The sequence below is a fragment of the Heterocephalus glaber genome, unplaced genomic scaffold (genome assembly GCF_053883595.1).
Source record: "Heterocephalus glaber isolate CG9 unplaced genomic scaffold, H.glaber_assembly_v1.0 deba00000071, whole genome shotgun sequence".
Classification (NCBI taxonomy): Eukaryota; Metazoa; Chordata; class Mammalia; order Rodentia; family Bathyergidae; genus Heterocephalus; species Heterocephalus glaber.
The window spans coordinates 12,687,236-12,699,380 of NW_028258137.1; the positions used below are offsets into that span (position 1 = coordinate 12,687,236).

The following is a 12,145-nucleotide window of genomic DNA, read 5'->3' on the forward strand; positions in this document are numbered from 1 at the left end:
TGTCACCCCACCCCTTCCCATGCACCTGCCCTCTCCTTGACCCTGGTCCTCCCAGTATCCTGAAGTCATAACTCGGTGGAAATTAATATTCATTTTAAAGTTGTTTCTATGACTTTGAAGGCCTCGTCACCGCTGAACTATGAAGATCACTTTGCCCACACCAAGTTTTCCACACAAGTGTTCCCTCATGAGCTTCTCAATGATGTAAGAAGCCCAGGGGTGGGATGGGAGAGGCCTGGTATTTCTAGTCTTCACTCACCCCGTCTGGGAGAGAGCTAGAAGAGAGAAAGACAGAATGAGACAGAGAGAGAGAGAGAGACACAGAGGCAGGGTCTGGGCCCTCCATGGATTAGGGAAGGCCACTGTCTTTTTTTTTTTTTGGTACCAGGGAACGAACTCGAGACTTTCCGCTTTCAAAGCAGGTGGCGGAACCACTGAGCTAAATCCCTGGCCCAAGAAGGCCACTATCTTGGGGGCAGAGGCTCACAGAGTTTCTCTTATATGAGAATATATATCTTCTTCTTCTTCTTTTTTTCTTTTTTCGGTACTGGAGATCAAACACAGGACCTTGTGCTTTTGAGGCAGACATGGCACCACTGAGCTAAATACCCAGCCCCGAGAATATATATCTTATATGAGAAATATATATTTCCGGTTGTAGTTCAGGCTGGCTTTAACTCACTGTGTAACCCAGGCTGGTCTTGTCCTCATGGCTATCCTCTGCCTCAGCTTCCCGAGTCCTGGGACCTCAGGCGTGTGCCACCACGCCTGGCTATATATACTATATATATTTTGCAGCTATATGGAGAGCAACATAGAAGATAAATAGGACGTAGGGAGAAGGGCAAATAACTGCACAAATTATCTATTGCGTTGTTTCAAAATATTTTAATATATCATAATTTGTTTCATTTATATTACTAGTTTCTCTTAGTTCATTGGAGGGAAAGTTTTGTGCTTTTATGTTGTTTCTTCTCTGTAAGAGTCTTTTTTGTGGGGTGTGGTGGCACACACTGTGAGTTTAAGGCTAGCCTGGACTACATAGCGAGACTTTGTCTCAAAAAACAAACAAATGAAAAGAAAGTCTTTTTTGCCTATGACTTCTACTCTGAGTAACATTTTGGCCATTCTCTTAAGATTATGATACACAGTGTATTAACTGTTGTTATTTTATAATCATTTTGTTATGAAATTTTGTTTTATTTTTTTCATTTAAAAAAATGACCAGGAATTCACAGGCTCCGAGTTAGGCCTCACTTGCCTGTGAGGGGCCCTGGATCCTTTGGGCTGTATCTGTCACAGGCCTCTGCCAGGGACCTGGTTTCTTTTGTCCCCACCCCAGCTTTGGCTTCTGTCACCAGGTAACCTTGGTGGCCCCATTTCTGAAGGGCTTGAGGTGGGGCCACACATGTGCCCAGGTTCAGGACTTGATACAGGCGACACAAAGGTGACCCTATCTCTCACCTGCATGGTTTTATCAGAGGCCAGCAGTCAGGACATGCACTGGGGTTCAGCGACGGGGCTGTTCTGGTGGGGAGTCTGCCGGAGGGGCTGTGGGGCGAGGCAGGGTGAGGTGTCTGGGGCGAGGTGTGCCTGCGTGGGGAAGTCTGAGCCGAGGGACAGGGCAGCAGTGGTGGTGGCCCAGGCCGCAGAGCTCAGATGGTTACAAAGTTACAGAGGGACCTGAGAGGGATGGAAACTTCCATCCATACCAAAACCTATGTGCCGAGGCTTGTGGTGGCTTTGTTTATTATCATCAAGGGCTGGCTGCAACCCAAATGCCAGCCAGGTGGGTGGACACACAATGGTCCATTTACACAATGGACTACTGCTCAGCAAGGGACAGGAGCGGACCACTGACACGTGGGATGACATGGCAGAGACCCAAGCGCACACACCAAGGGGAAGAAGTGAGGGGTGAAAGGCTGTGTCCCAGGATCGTGTGGGACAGTGTGGGGTAGTCTGGGAAATGCACTGGCTGGAAACCAGACGGGCTGTGTCTAGCGCTGAGTGGGAGGAGGTGTTCACGCCGCAGTGGCAGGGGGAATTTCTTGGGTGCATGGAAATGGTTTATGCCGTGATTACTATCATGGTTACATGGCTTTATGTAGTTGTCAAAATTCTTAAAATCATACATGGGAAAAGAGGTGAATTTTCTGTCTGTAAATTATACCTTGATAAACCTGGAAAAAAAAAAAACAGCTGAAAGTTAGTGTAGTGAAAGTTAGAGAGTGGATACTGTAAGGGCAGGGCGGCTGGGGTGCTGGGGAAAGAACCCAGGGCCTCGTGTGTCCAGGAAGTGCTCTGACCAAGGGCCAGCACTTCCTGTTCATTCTGTGGGAGCGCAGTGGATGCCACAAAGGAGAGCACCCCTAAATCCTACCTGGTGCCCTTCACACCCTCAATGTTCCCCAGGCCACAGGGGAGGCAGGAGGGCTTAACGGGACGGACAAGAAGCCAGTCAGAAACTGAGGCCTAGAGCAGGCTCTGCTGCTGGCCAGCTCAGCCTTATCTACAAAATGGAGACAGAATTTTGCACCTCACAGAGTCCAGCAAGCAACAGATGGGATGACCACGAGAAGCCTGGGCCCCCAGGAGCATTGGCTTTCCAGAAGGACAACCAGTCTAAAATCCTGTCATATTTCTTACAAACTTCGTGATCTTAACCTTTCTGGGCCTCAGTTTCCTCACTGATAAATGGTTTTTTTTGGTCTCATTAAATAGTTTTGAGGATTTAATGAACAGAAAGGCCTTGGCCCTGGGTCTATAATTTAGTGAGCTGTCAGAAAGAGAGCCCCAAGGGCTCCCCTATTATCATAAGGTTGCCAAATCTAGTTAAAAGATACATATGAAATATATATTACATAAATTTGATATCATATATTATGATGTGGAGTAGCAGATAAACAATGAGTAATTTGTTTTGTTTGTGAGACAGGGTCTCTCTATGTAACCCAGGCTGGCCTCAAACTATCAACAATCCTCCTGCTTCAGCCTCCCTCGTGTTGGGATTACAGGTGTGCACCACCATGCCTGGCATCAATGAATAATTTTTTTTAGCATAAGTATACCCTATGCAATATTTGGGACAATATTCATGACACAATTATACTAGAAAACGTCTTTGCTTGTCTGGAAGTCAAAGGTAACTGGACAGTCAGAGCTTCACCCGGCAGGGGAGGCGCCTTGGGAGTGATTTGAGGAGGAGGCTTTGTCTGGAGGTGAGTGGAGGGCGGATCATCTATGGCTTCTCCGTCTTACCTGCAGCCCGAGTCATCTGATGTCACCTCGTCCAGGCAGCCTCCGGAGTGCGCGCCCACTGCTGTGCATTCTTGGTTTGCTTTTGTCCCCGCCTGAGGCTGCCAGCCAGCCAGTGTCACCACAGCTTACTCCAGCTGGGGCAGCCGTTCCGGTGTCCTGAGTGTGAGCCTGTGTCCCCCAGGTGGCAGCAGCAGGGGCAGGGTGACCTGGTGCAGGCAGCAGGCACTGCGAGTGCCGCGGGTCCTCCGTGCCTCGCTGATGGCTGAGTGGCAGCACGGCTCTTACATAATCAGTTTCTCTCCTCCTTCTTTTTCCAGAGCCAGACTTCACACTGAGCAGCTGCAGTCGGGGAAATCAGAGAAAGCGCCATCCAGCCCCAGATTCCGAGGGGCCTGCTGGGGACTCTCCTCTTCCTCTGGAGGGAAGACCCCGAGGCTGCTGGCTGGCACCAGCTCCTGGGCTGTATGGGACTGGCAGCCGTTGCCCCCACGCTGTCCTCTGCCCTGCCAGGCAGATAGGGCCGCTGTGCCCAGGAGCATCCCCCCTCTGCCTGCTGTCCGGCAGCACCTCCTGGTCCGCCTTTCCTGGACTTGGTGGCCACCTCTACTAATAGAAGGCCATGTAGGCACCGCTCAGGCCTTTGCACACACCGCTGGGGACAGCTCCACTGCTCTCGGGGGACCCAGTGTACCACCATGCCCCGGGGACTCGCCTGGCTGCACTGTGAGTACTGGGGTCCCTGGAGACCCTCCCTGGGAGGCCTCAGGCCAGAGTGGGCTCTGCTGTAGCCATGGTAACCAGGGTGTTCTTGATGGCAAGAAGTCGAGATGCTTCCAGTCTCACTGTAGGCAGCCTTGGGGACAGGGACCCCACGGCTGCCCTTTGCCCTGCCTGCCCCTGGCCCCAGGCTCAGAAGGGCAAGCTGGGCATGAGCCCTGGCTGGGAGGGTGCAGTCGGTGGCTACAGAATGGGGAGCCACTGTGGTGGGTGGCAGCGTTTCACCCCTGTGGACTCAGTGGCACTGGGGAGCACGGTGGGGCGGAGGTGGCAGAGAGATTTTTGTCCTCCTGGGTGTGGCTGGCGGTGGGGTGGGGATCAGGGATCCGAGACAGGTGGGACACGTGCGTCCAGGAGCCCGGAGAGACAGCCCGCTCCCCTCAGGCCCTCCCTTCACGACAAAACAGAACCAAAAAGCAGGAAGCTAACAGTGCTGTATATAAAAAGAAAAATAAGTTCACATGAGCACAGGAATAAAAACAGGGAGGAACTGGAGAGCTGTTGTGCCTGGCGGGTGGGAGGGCAGACCACGTGCCCCGCAGGCCCCAGACTCAGTGTCACCAACTCCTCCGACTGAACACATTTCTCTGGGCCGCCCATGGCCCACTGAGAGTGACAGCTGTGCAGTGAGGACCTCGCCTCTCGGCTCTGCGGCTGGCTCGGAGCTAGGTGCCCAGGAGTGACCCAGTGTTCTGGATTTCCGGGTGTTGAGGAGCAGGGGAAGCAGTGTGGGCGAGGCGGTACAGGCAGGGCTGTGTCCATTCAGGCAGACGAAGGGCTGGGGGACAGGGTCCAGGCAGAGGGCACAGTGTGGGCAGAGGCTCAGTGGGGCGCTGGGAGGAGCCAGGCTGCAGAGCCTTAGTGGGCCGGCTGGCTGAGGCCTTGAAGGCTGAGCAGAGACTGCCTGAGATACCGGCGAGCCCTGGGGCTGGGTGGGAGCATGGCTGGAGGTCTCCTTCCGGTGGTACTGGTAGGAGTCGCCTGCAGCCATCCGGGCTGAGGGAATGAGGGTCGGTTCCCAAGGTGGAGGGGGAATGAGTGGGCCGAAAGCTCCAGGAGGCAGCTCTCAGGGCTGGGCAAGGACTGGCTGGGGAATGCAGTGCAAGTTGGGTGGCTCAGGACAACAGAATGTACTGTTTCACCGACCTGGGACTAGAGGTGTGAAATCGGGGTGCGGGCTAGGCATGCCGCAACCCACGGCTCTGGGGAGGCTCCTTCTGTCGTCTGCAGCTAATGGTGGCTCCCGATGTTCCTTGGCTCGGTCTTTGCCTGCCTTTCCCTCTGTGTGCCTCTGTGTCCTCTCCTCTTCTCACCAGGACACCAGGCACTGGAGTTAGGGCCGAGGATGTTTCCATCTGTAGATCCTTCGCTCAGTGACATCTGCAAAGGCCCTACTCCCAAATAAGGTCACACTCTGGGTTTCCAGTGAGTACGAACTGGGGGGATGCATGAGGGTGGGGGTGACAAGCCTCATTTGTCACTGCACAGAGGGTCAACTTGGGGAGGGCACGGTTGCCCCCTTCTACCTGCCACCACCAGGGCCGGGGCACCAGGAAGGGAGCGCCCTGCATCAGTCTTTCTTCAGCCTTCGAGTCTGTCCTTCGGGCTCTCATCTCTGCAGGGAGGGTGGAGGGGGCTCCTTACCAGGGTCAACAGTGCACCTGCCTGTACGGGCCCTGGGGTGACAGGTGTCACCCACTCAAGGTTTTGACTGTGCTGTTTCTGCCTGGTCCCCGTTTCTCCTGGTGGAGGCAGCAGAGAAGAAGCTGAAAATGGAAATGGTGGCCCAGCTGCAGACGTCAAGGGGCCTCGCCCCAGGCTTTCCTGGGACAACAATGTGCTCAGCTGGGCCAGGCTGAGGTGCTGTGGCTCTTGAAGACCCAGTACCTGTCTTGAGGCCATGCAGTTGGCAGGTCCTGAAGGCTGCAGAGAAACCAGTTTCTGGAGTAGGACTTGGGGATGGAGTGGACAGCCTGGGGTGACTGTTGCACTCAGTGTAGACAGGAACACTCCTTTAATTTTATTTATTTTATTTAATTGTGTGTGTGTGTGTGTGTGTGTGTGTGTGTGTGTGTGTGTGTAGGGGGAGAGTTAAAAGTCTCACTGTAGCCCAGGCTGGCCTCAAACTTGAAATCCTCCCAGCTCAGCTTCCTGAGAACTAGGATTATAGCCATGCATTGCCACACCCACTTTAGAAATACTCTTTTTATTCCCATGGAAATTTGAATTTCTCTGTGCAATCCTGGTAGGTCAGGTATGGCCCTCGGGATACCAGTAACTCTAGGGCTGTGCTTTTGTTTGTTTGTTTTGTTTTGTTTGCAATACTGAGGATTGGATCCAGGGCCATGTGCCTGCTGGGCAAGCACTGTATCACTGAGCTACCTCCCGAGCCCTGGTCTGTGGTCCCTAAAGTGTGTCCCCGGACCAGTGGCCACAACTTTACCTGGGAACTTGTCCCAAGGGGACATGCCCTGGCCTCACCCTAGACCTGCTAGGTCAGAGTGCAGCAGGGCTGGGCTATCAGGGCCTCAAGCAGCTCCCCAGGGCATTCATATGCCAGCTCCCATTTCCACAGCTGGAGGTGAACCCCAAAATTCAGGCGTGCTGTGTTCAGCGAGGCAGACCCTGCTGTGGACACTGGCATTAGGGATTCATGCCAGGGTTAAGTGGCCTGGTCAGGTAATGAGTGAACTGGACGTGGTCCTGAGAGAGGGGTCGGGGGTGCTGGTAGAAGCAGGGGAGACCCTGGGCTGGGGGGAAAGAGTCCCAGTGAGACTTTGGAAGAGGTCTGCAGTGTGAGGCGATAGCAGGGCTCGGTGGAGCAGGAGCAAAAGCCCCGGATGAACAATCTTGACCTCCAGGGGTGGGTGCCAGGCAGAGAGGCTTTATGAGTTAGGGACAGAAGGCAAGCTGATTGATGCCAAAGAGGGAAACACAGGTTTGGTTTGTGCTTGTCTGTTTCTTGGGCCCACTACTGTCTCAGGTACATGGGAGAGGAGAAGTTCAAGACAGATTATCGCCAACTTGAAACCTTGCAAAAAAGTGTGATTGTTAGGGTTCTGTGGAAGGGAAGGGCAGGTGGCTGCAGCCCACACAAGGCTCAGTAGACCTGAAGACAGGGTTGAGGAAGGGCGCTCTGTGAGGGGTCCTGGCAGGTGCAAAGGCCCAGGGCTAGCAGGATCTGAGTAAGGTGAAATTAGGGGAGGAAAGGAGGTGACCAAGAGGTAAAGTGGCCAGGCCAGCAGGGTGACGGACAAAAGCTTCCAAGGTGCCAGGAAGTGAGCACTCAGGGCAGGGATGGGTCAGGGAGGTGCCTCAGCCTGCCTGGCTACTTTTAGAAAAACAAAACAAAATTTAAAAATGAGGCTATTTACTACTTCTGAGAATAAGTATGTATATTGACTGTAGAGAATAAAAAATATCCTGCAAAATATAAAGAACATAAAAAAAAACTCCCATAGATTTGGTGTATTTCCTTCTACAACTCTTTCCACACATACTCACGGAAACAAGGAACAAAATTCAAGTCCTGCTATGTATGTGGGTAGTATCAGGTCATGCTTTTATTTATCTTTTTAAATTTTATTTTCTAATACTGGAGGCTGAACCCAGGGCCTCGGCACTCCCACTCCCCCTTTTATAAATTTTTTATTTTGAGGCAAGGTCTTGCTAAATCACTAAGTTGTGTAGACTGGGGTTGAACTTGCAGTGCTCCTGCCTCAGCCTTTCAGAGTGCTGAGGTTACAGGAGTGTGCGATTCCGCACAGCTGGATCATGCTTTATAAAAATGTCACTAAAGGGGCTGGGGATTTAGCTCAGTGGCTCCACTGCCTGCCTCGCAAGTGCAAGGTCCTGAGTTCCATCCCGGGTACCAAAAAAAAAATGTCATTGAGCATATCTTACATATTTTTCTCATTATGTAAACATGTCATTCCTTGGAAATGTGATTTTTACTGGCTACATTCATTCATACGTAATGTCTTGGCCATTTACAGATTTTCACTATTATAAAATAATGCGGCAGTAGTAAGTCTTTATCCATAAATATTTTGGTTATTACTCTCTTTCTTGTTTTCCTTCCAATTCATGAGTTTAGTGGGCCAAAGGGTGTGGACGTGATTAAATCCATTAATAACAAAACTTGCCAAATTGCTTTCCAGGATGACAACACCTGCTTCACTACTTGCCCAGCATGAGATATTAATAAAACAAAACAAACAGTCCCATTTTGATAGATGAAAAACCTTTCCATTTCAATAGATAAAAAGTGGCATCTAATTTTTTTTAATGGTATTGGGGATTGAACCCAGGGCCTTGAGTGAGTTAGGGAAGTTCTCCAGCAGTTAGCTACACCCCCAGACCTTTTTATTTTTTATTTTGTGACAGGATCTCACTGAGTTGCCCAGGCTGGCCTCAAACTTTTGATCTTCCTTCCTTCACCTCTTGAGAAGCTGAGACTGCAAGCAGGTGCCACCGTGTCCAGCTATCTAATTGTTTTAATGTGAATTTATTTCTTTCATTAGTGAGTTTGATATTTTCATACATCTTGGCCTTTTATGTTTTGTTCTTTCTTCTCTGATCCACTGAACCCCTACTCAAATTGCAGTCAGTTGTTTTCTGTCCAGAGCGGCCGGGGCTGTTTTTGAGGTCACAGTGGCCCCCAGTGGTAAAGGCAGGTAATGTTTCAAAGGATGGCCGCTTATTGGTCACAGGTACAGTCCTTGTGAGATCAGCTTCGCATCCCACAGCCACGGAAGGGAAAAGTGCTGCAGACCACTGGGGCATTTAATGGCGGATGTCAGGCAGAGCAGGGAAGAGAGTCCTTTAGGTCGTTAGAGTCACTTTTAGAGTTAGAAGTAGAATCCACATCTGGATCTCTGGATGGAAAATCCAGCAACAGGCTTTGAACACGTCACCCTGGAGGAGAGGCTGAGCTGGAGAAGAAGGACGTGCCTGTCTCACGGGCCAGGAGCTGGGGGAGACTGGAGGCCAGCCTTGGGCCTGTGGGGTAGACACTGGTCACCACGGGACAGCTCACAGTTGCCTGTCCTTGCTGATCTGGGGCCCAGGCCTAGGAAGGCACTGGGACTATGGGTGGTGGGAAGGCTCCCTGGGGCTCTGCACCTGCTGCCCCTTTCCCATGAGTACTTGCAACCCAAGAAAATGGGTGACAGTGGGTACAGCTTTGCACCCTGGGGCGGTGGGAACACGGTGCCTGGTGCTCATGTGCTCTTGTTGGGTGTGGTCTGCAGATCTTGGGATCCTCCTTGGTGTGGCCTTGGGGACCGAGGGCCTGAAGGTGTGGCCTTTGACTCAGAATAAGGGGTGCACTGCCACTGGCTACCTTCGGGACAAGCTGCAGTACAAGAACCGGCTTCAGTACATGGTAACCACACATACACCTGCCAAGTCCCCATTCCCAAGCCCAGCAGCTCACCTGGCGCAGGGCTCTGGACATGGAGGGCCTCCTTGGCCTGTGTCAGCCCCGAGTCACCACAGCTCTCTGTCTACCATTCCCCAACCCCTAGCCCATGTCTAGCCTGTCCTCTGCTCCCTCCTGCCAGCTCCCAGAACCCTTGTCCCTCTCCCAGACCTTTGATTGCTGGAGTGGACCTCAGGGACTCAAACCCCAGGATCATTATCGGGAGAGACAAAGACTGACAAATTGAAATGTATCGTTCTTTTTCAAGAGTTGGCTCTATATGTCTGCTTCTAAAAATGGTTTTATTGAGATATAAATCAAATTCCACGGAATCCACCCATTTGAATTGTACAGCTGCTTGGTTTTGGGGGTCCACAGAGTTGTGCAGCCACTGCCACAGTAAGCTTTACAGCATGTCCCTTGCTCAGGATGCCCGGTCCTTGACATAGCAGGGCCGCATCTTGGACCTGAAACCTCAGCCTCACCAGGGAGGTCGTGGTCTTTGGTTTCACTTTGCCTGAGTCTGTCTTCAGCCCAGTTGGGAGCCAGGCCTGCCTTCTCCCTAGAGGACCCCTCTGCTGTCATGGGGATCAGCCTGGGCCCCCCTCTGACCTCACCATTCATCCTGCCTGGGGCTACCTGTCCAAGCCGTGCCTGCCTCTGACCTCATGGTTTGTTGCTGTGCCTCCTAGAAACACTACTTCCCCATCAACTACAAGATCAGCGTGCCTTATGAGGGGGTGCTCAGAATCGCTAACGTCAGCAGGCTGGTGAGGACCCCCTGCCAGCTGGGGTGACCCCTGCCTCCCTCGATCCCTCTGGGCCCTGTCTCTGCCCTTGACCCGGCCCAAGGTTGCCCCAGTGGGTACCCGTGGTGGCTCCCTTGCAGGGGATGAGAGGTCACAGCCCATGGGCCTCATCTGGGGGTTCCAGGGACTCTCCTGTCTCTGCAGAGGAGGGCCCGGGTGAGTGAGCAGGAGCTGCGGTACCTGTGGGTCTTGGTGAGTCTCAGCACCACCGAGTCAGTGCAGGACGTGCTGCTAGAGGGCCACCCGTCCTGGAAGTACCTGGAGGAGGTGCAGACGCTGCTGATGAACGTGTATCGGGACCTCAGGGTGAGCTGGGCTCGAGTGTGTGGGCTTGGGGGGCTAGAGGGTGGGCACAGCTGCAGAGGGAAGAGGGAAGCCCAGGAGAGCTCTGGGGTGTCCCGAGGGTGCAGGAATGGGAAGGGGGCGGGCAAAGGAGCCTGGAGAAGAAGAGCCTGGTGGGGCAGGCAGGGTGCCTGAGACTGTTCTAGGCTCTGGGGCCTGCTGAGCAAGTCATGGGAGCCTCTGAATTTTCTTTTCTCTTTCTCTTTTGGATTGAACCCAGGGGCTTTGTACTGAACTATATCCCCAGACCTTTCTTTCTTTTTTTTGAAACGGTATTTATTTCTAAGTGATTGAGTCGCTCAGGCTGGGCTGGGACTCACAATCCTCCTGCCTCAGCCTCCCAGTGCGTGCCATCCAGCCTGGAGGAATTTTTCTATGTCTAAGAAACAAGGCTCCTTTGTGGGGAGGAAGAACAACTAGGTGGAGCATGGGATTTTCTAGGACAGTGGAACTATTCTATATCACACATTAATAGGGGCACATGACAGTGTGCATTTGTCAAAACCCAGAGCACTCCAACACAGGGTGTGACCCTTGATGACTAAGGCTTGAGTTAACTAAAAAGAAAAAGAGGCTCCTTCCTACACAACAAGGTTGATCTGAACCCTCCACAAAGCCCAAGTCATACTAAAAAAGTAAGGCGACGGAATCATCGTGTCCCCAGGAAGACCACCTGTCCTCAACAGCCCTGCTCAGGCCCTTGGTGCACACCTGTCCTGGGTCCCACCTGCCACCACCTCGGCCAGCTGCCTGGGCTCATCTGCCCACCAGGCCCAGAGCTTCCAGCACCAACTGTGAGCATCCGGGAGGCAAGGGCTTGGGCAGCAGTGGCTATTTTTGCAGCTGCCTACGACCAGCCCAATGGCCCGGAAGGGGCCCCTCCCATCCCTACAGAGTCGGGGTGCCCAGCTGACTCTTTGGGGGCTCGTGCCCCTGGGCAAGTAGGTGCCCAGGCAAAAGGAGCCCCCGGGGAGGGGGAGGGGCTGCTTGGGGTGTGGAGGGGACATTTCCACCCTTGCTTTCCCTCCAGGGCATTTCTGGCTGAAAACAAAGACGTGGGAGTTGAAAAGCAGGATATGAGCCCCCCCCCCTCCACCAGGCTGGCCTCTCTTGGTTAAAGTAGTGCACATAGGGATTCTTTTATTATTGTTATTTTATTTTTTGGTGCTGGAGACTGAACCCCTGAGCTACACCCCAGCCCTATAGCCAGCTTTTACATCTCTGTTCTTCCTTGTTTTTCTTGTTAGCATCTTGCTATGTTGTCCAAGCTGGCCTTGAACTCACTCACTATGTAGCCTAGGTTGGCCTCAAATTCACAGCGATGCTCCTGCCTCAGCCTCCTGGGATTACAGATGTGTACCACTATTCTTGGTTCACACCTCTCTTCTGACACTGTTAGTAGCCACGACCTAGTTTTTAAGATGGATTGCACTTAGAGAAAAACTACCATTCAGATTTTCTTTGTTTGTTAATCACCCAGTGGTCATATAATGTAGGAGGTCTGGCCTGGGAATTGGATAAAGCTGTTTCCACA

At 52.5% G+C, this 12,145-nt stretch overlaps 1 protein-coding gene across 5 annotated transcripts in view; it reads left to right on the forward strand.

The window, feature by feature from the left end:
* The window catches only part of Il34 (interleukin 34), a 64,473-nt gene that overhangs the window by 49,321 nt on the left and 3,007 nt on the right, over positions 1 to 12,145 (forward strand). For 3 of the 5 annotated variants that reach the window (XM_004842886.4, XM_021256719.2, XM_087204629.1), the window contains exons 2-5: positions 3,579 to 3,984; positions 8,425 to 9,424; positions 10,153 to 10,230; positions 10,414 to 10,575. In XM_004842886.4, the coding sequence (XP_004842943.1) occupies positions 9,179 to 9,424; positions 10,153 to 10,230; positions 10,414 to 10,575 (486 nt within the window). In that variant the 5' untranslated portion in view covers positions 3,579 to 3,984; positions 8,425 to 9,178. The remainder of the gene's footprint in view (positions 1 to 3,578; positions 3,985 to 8,424; positions 9,425 to 10,152; positions 10,231 to 10,413; positions 10,576 to 12,145) is intronic. The other 2 variants (XM_004842888.4, XM_087204650.1) reach the window with 1 other exon arrangement.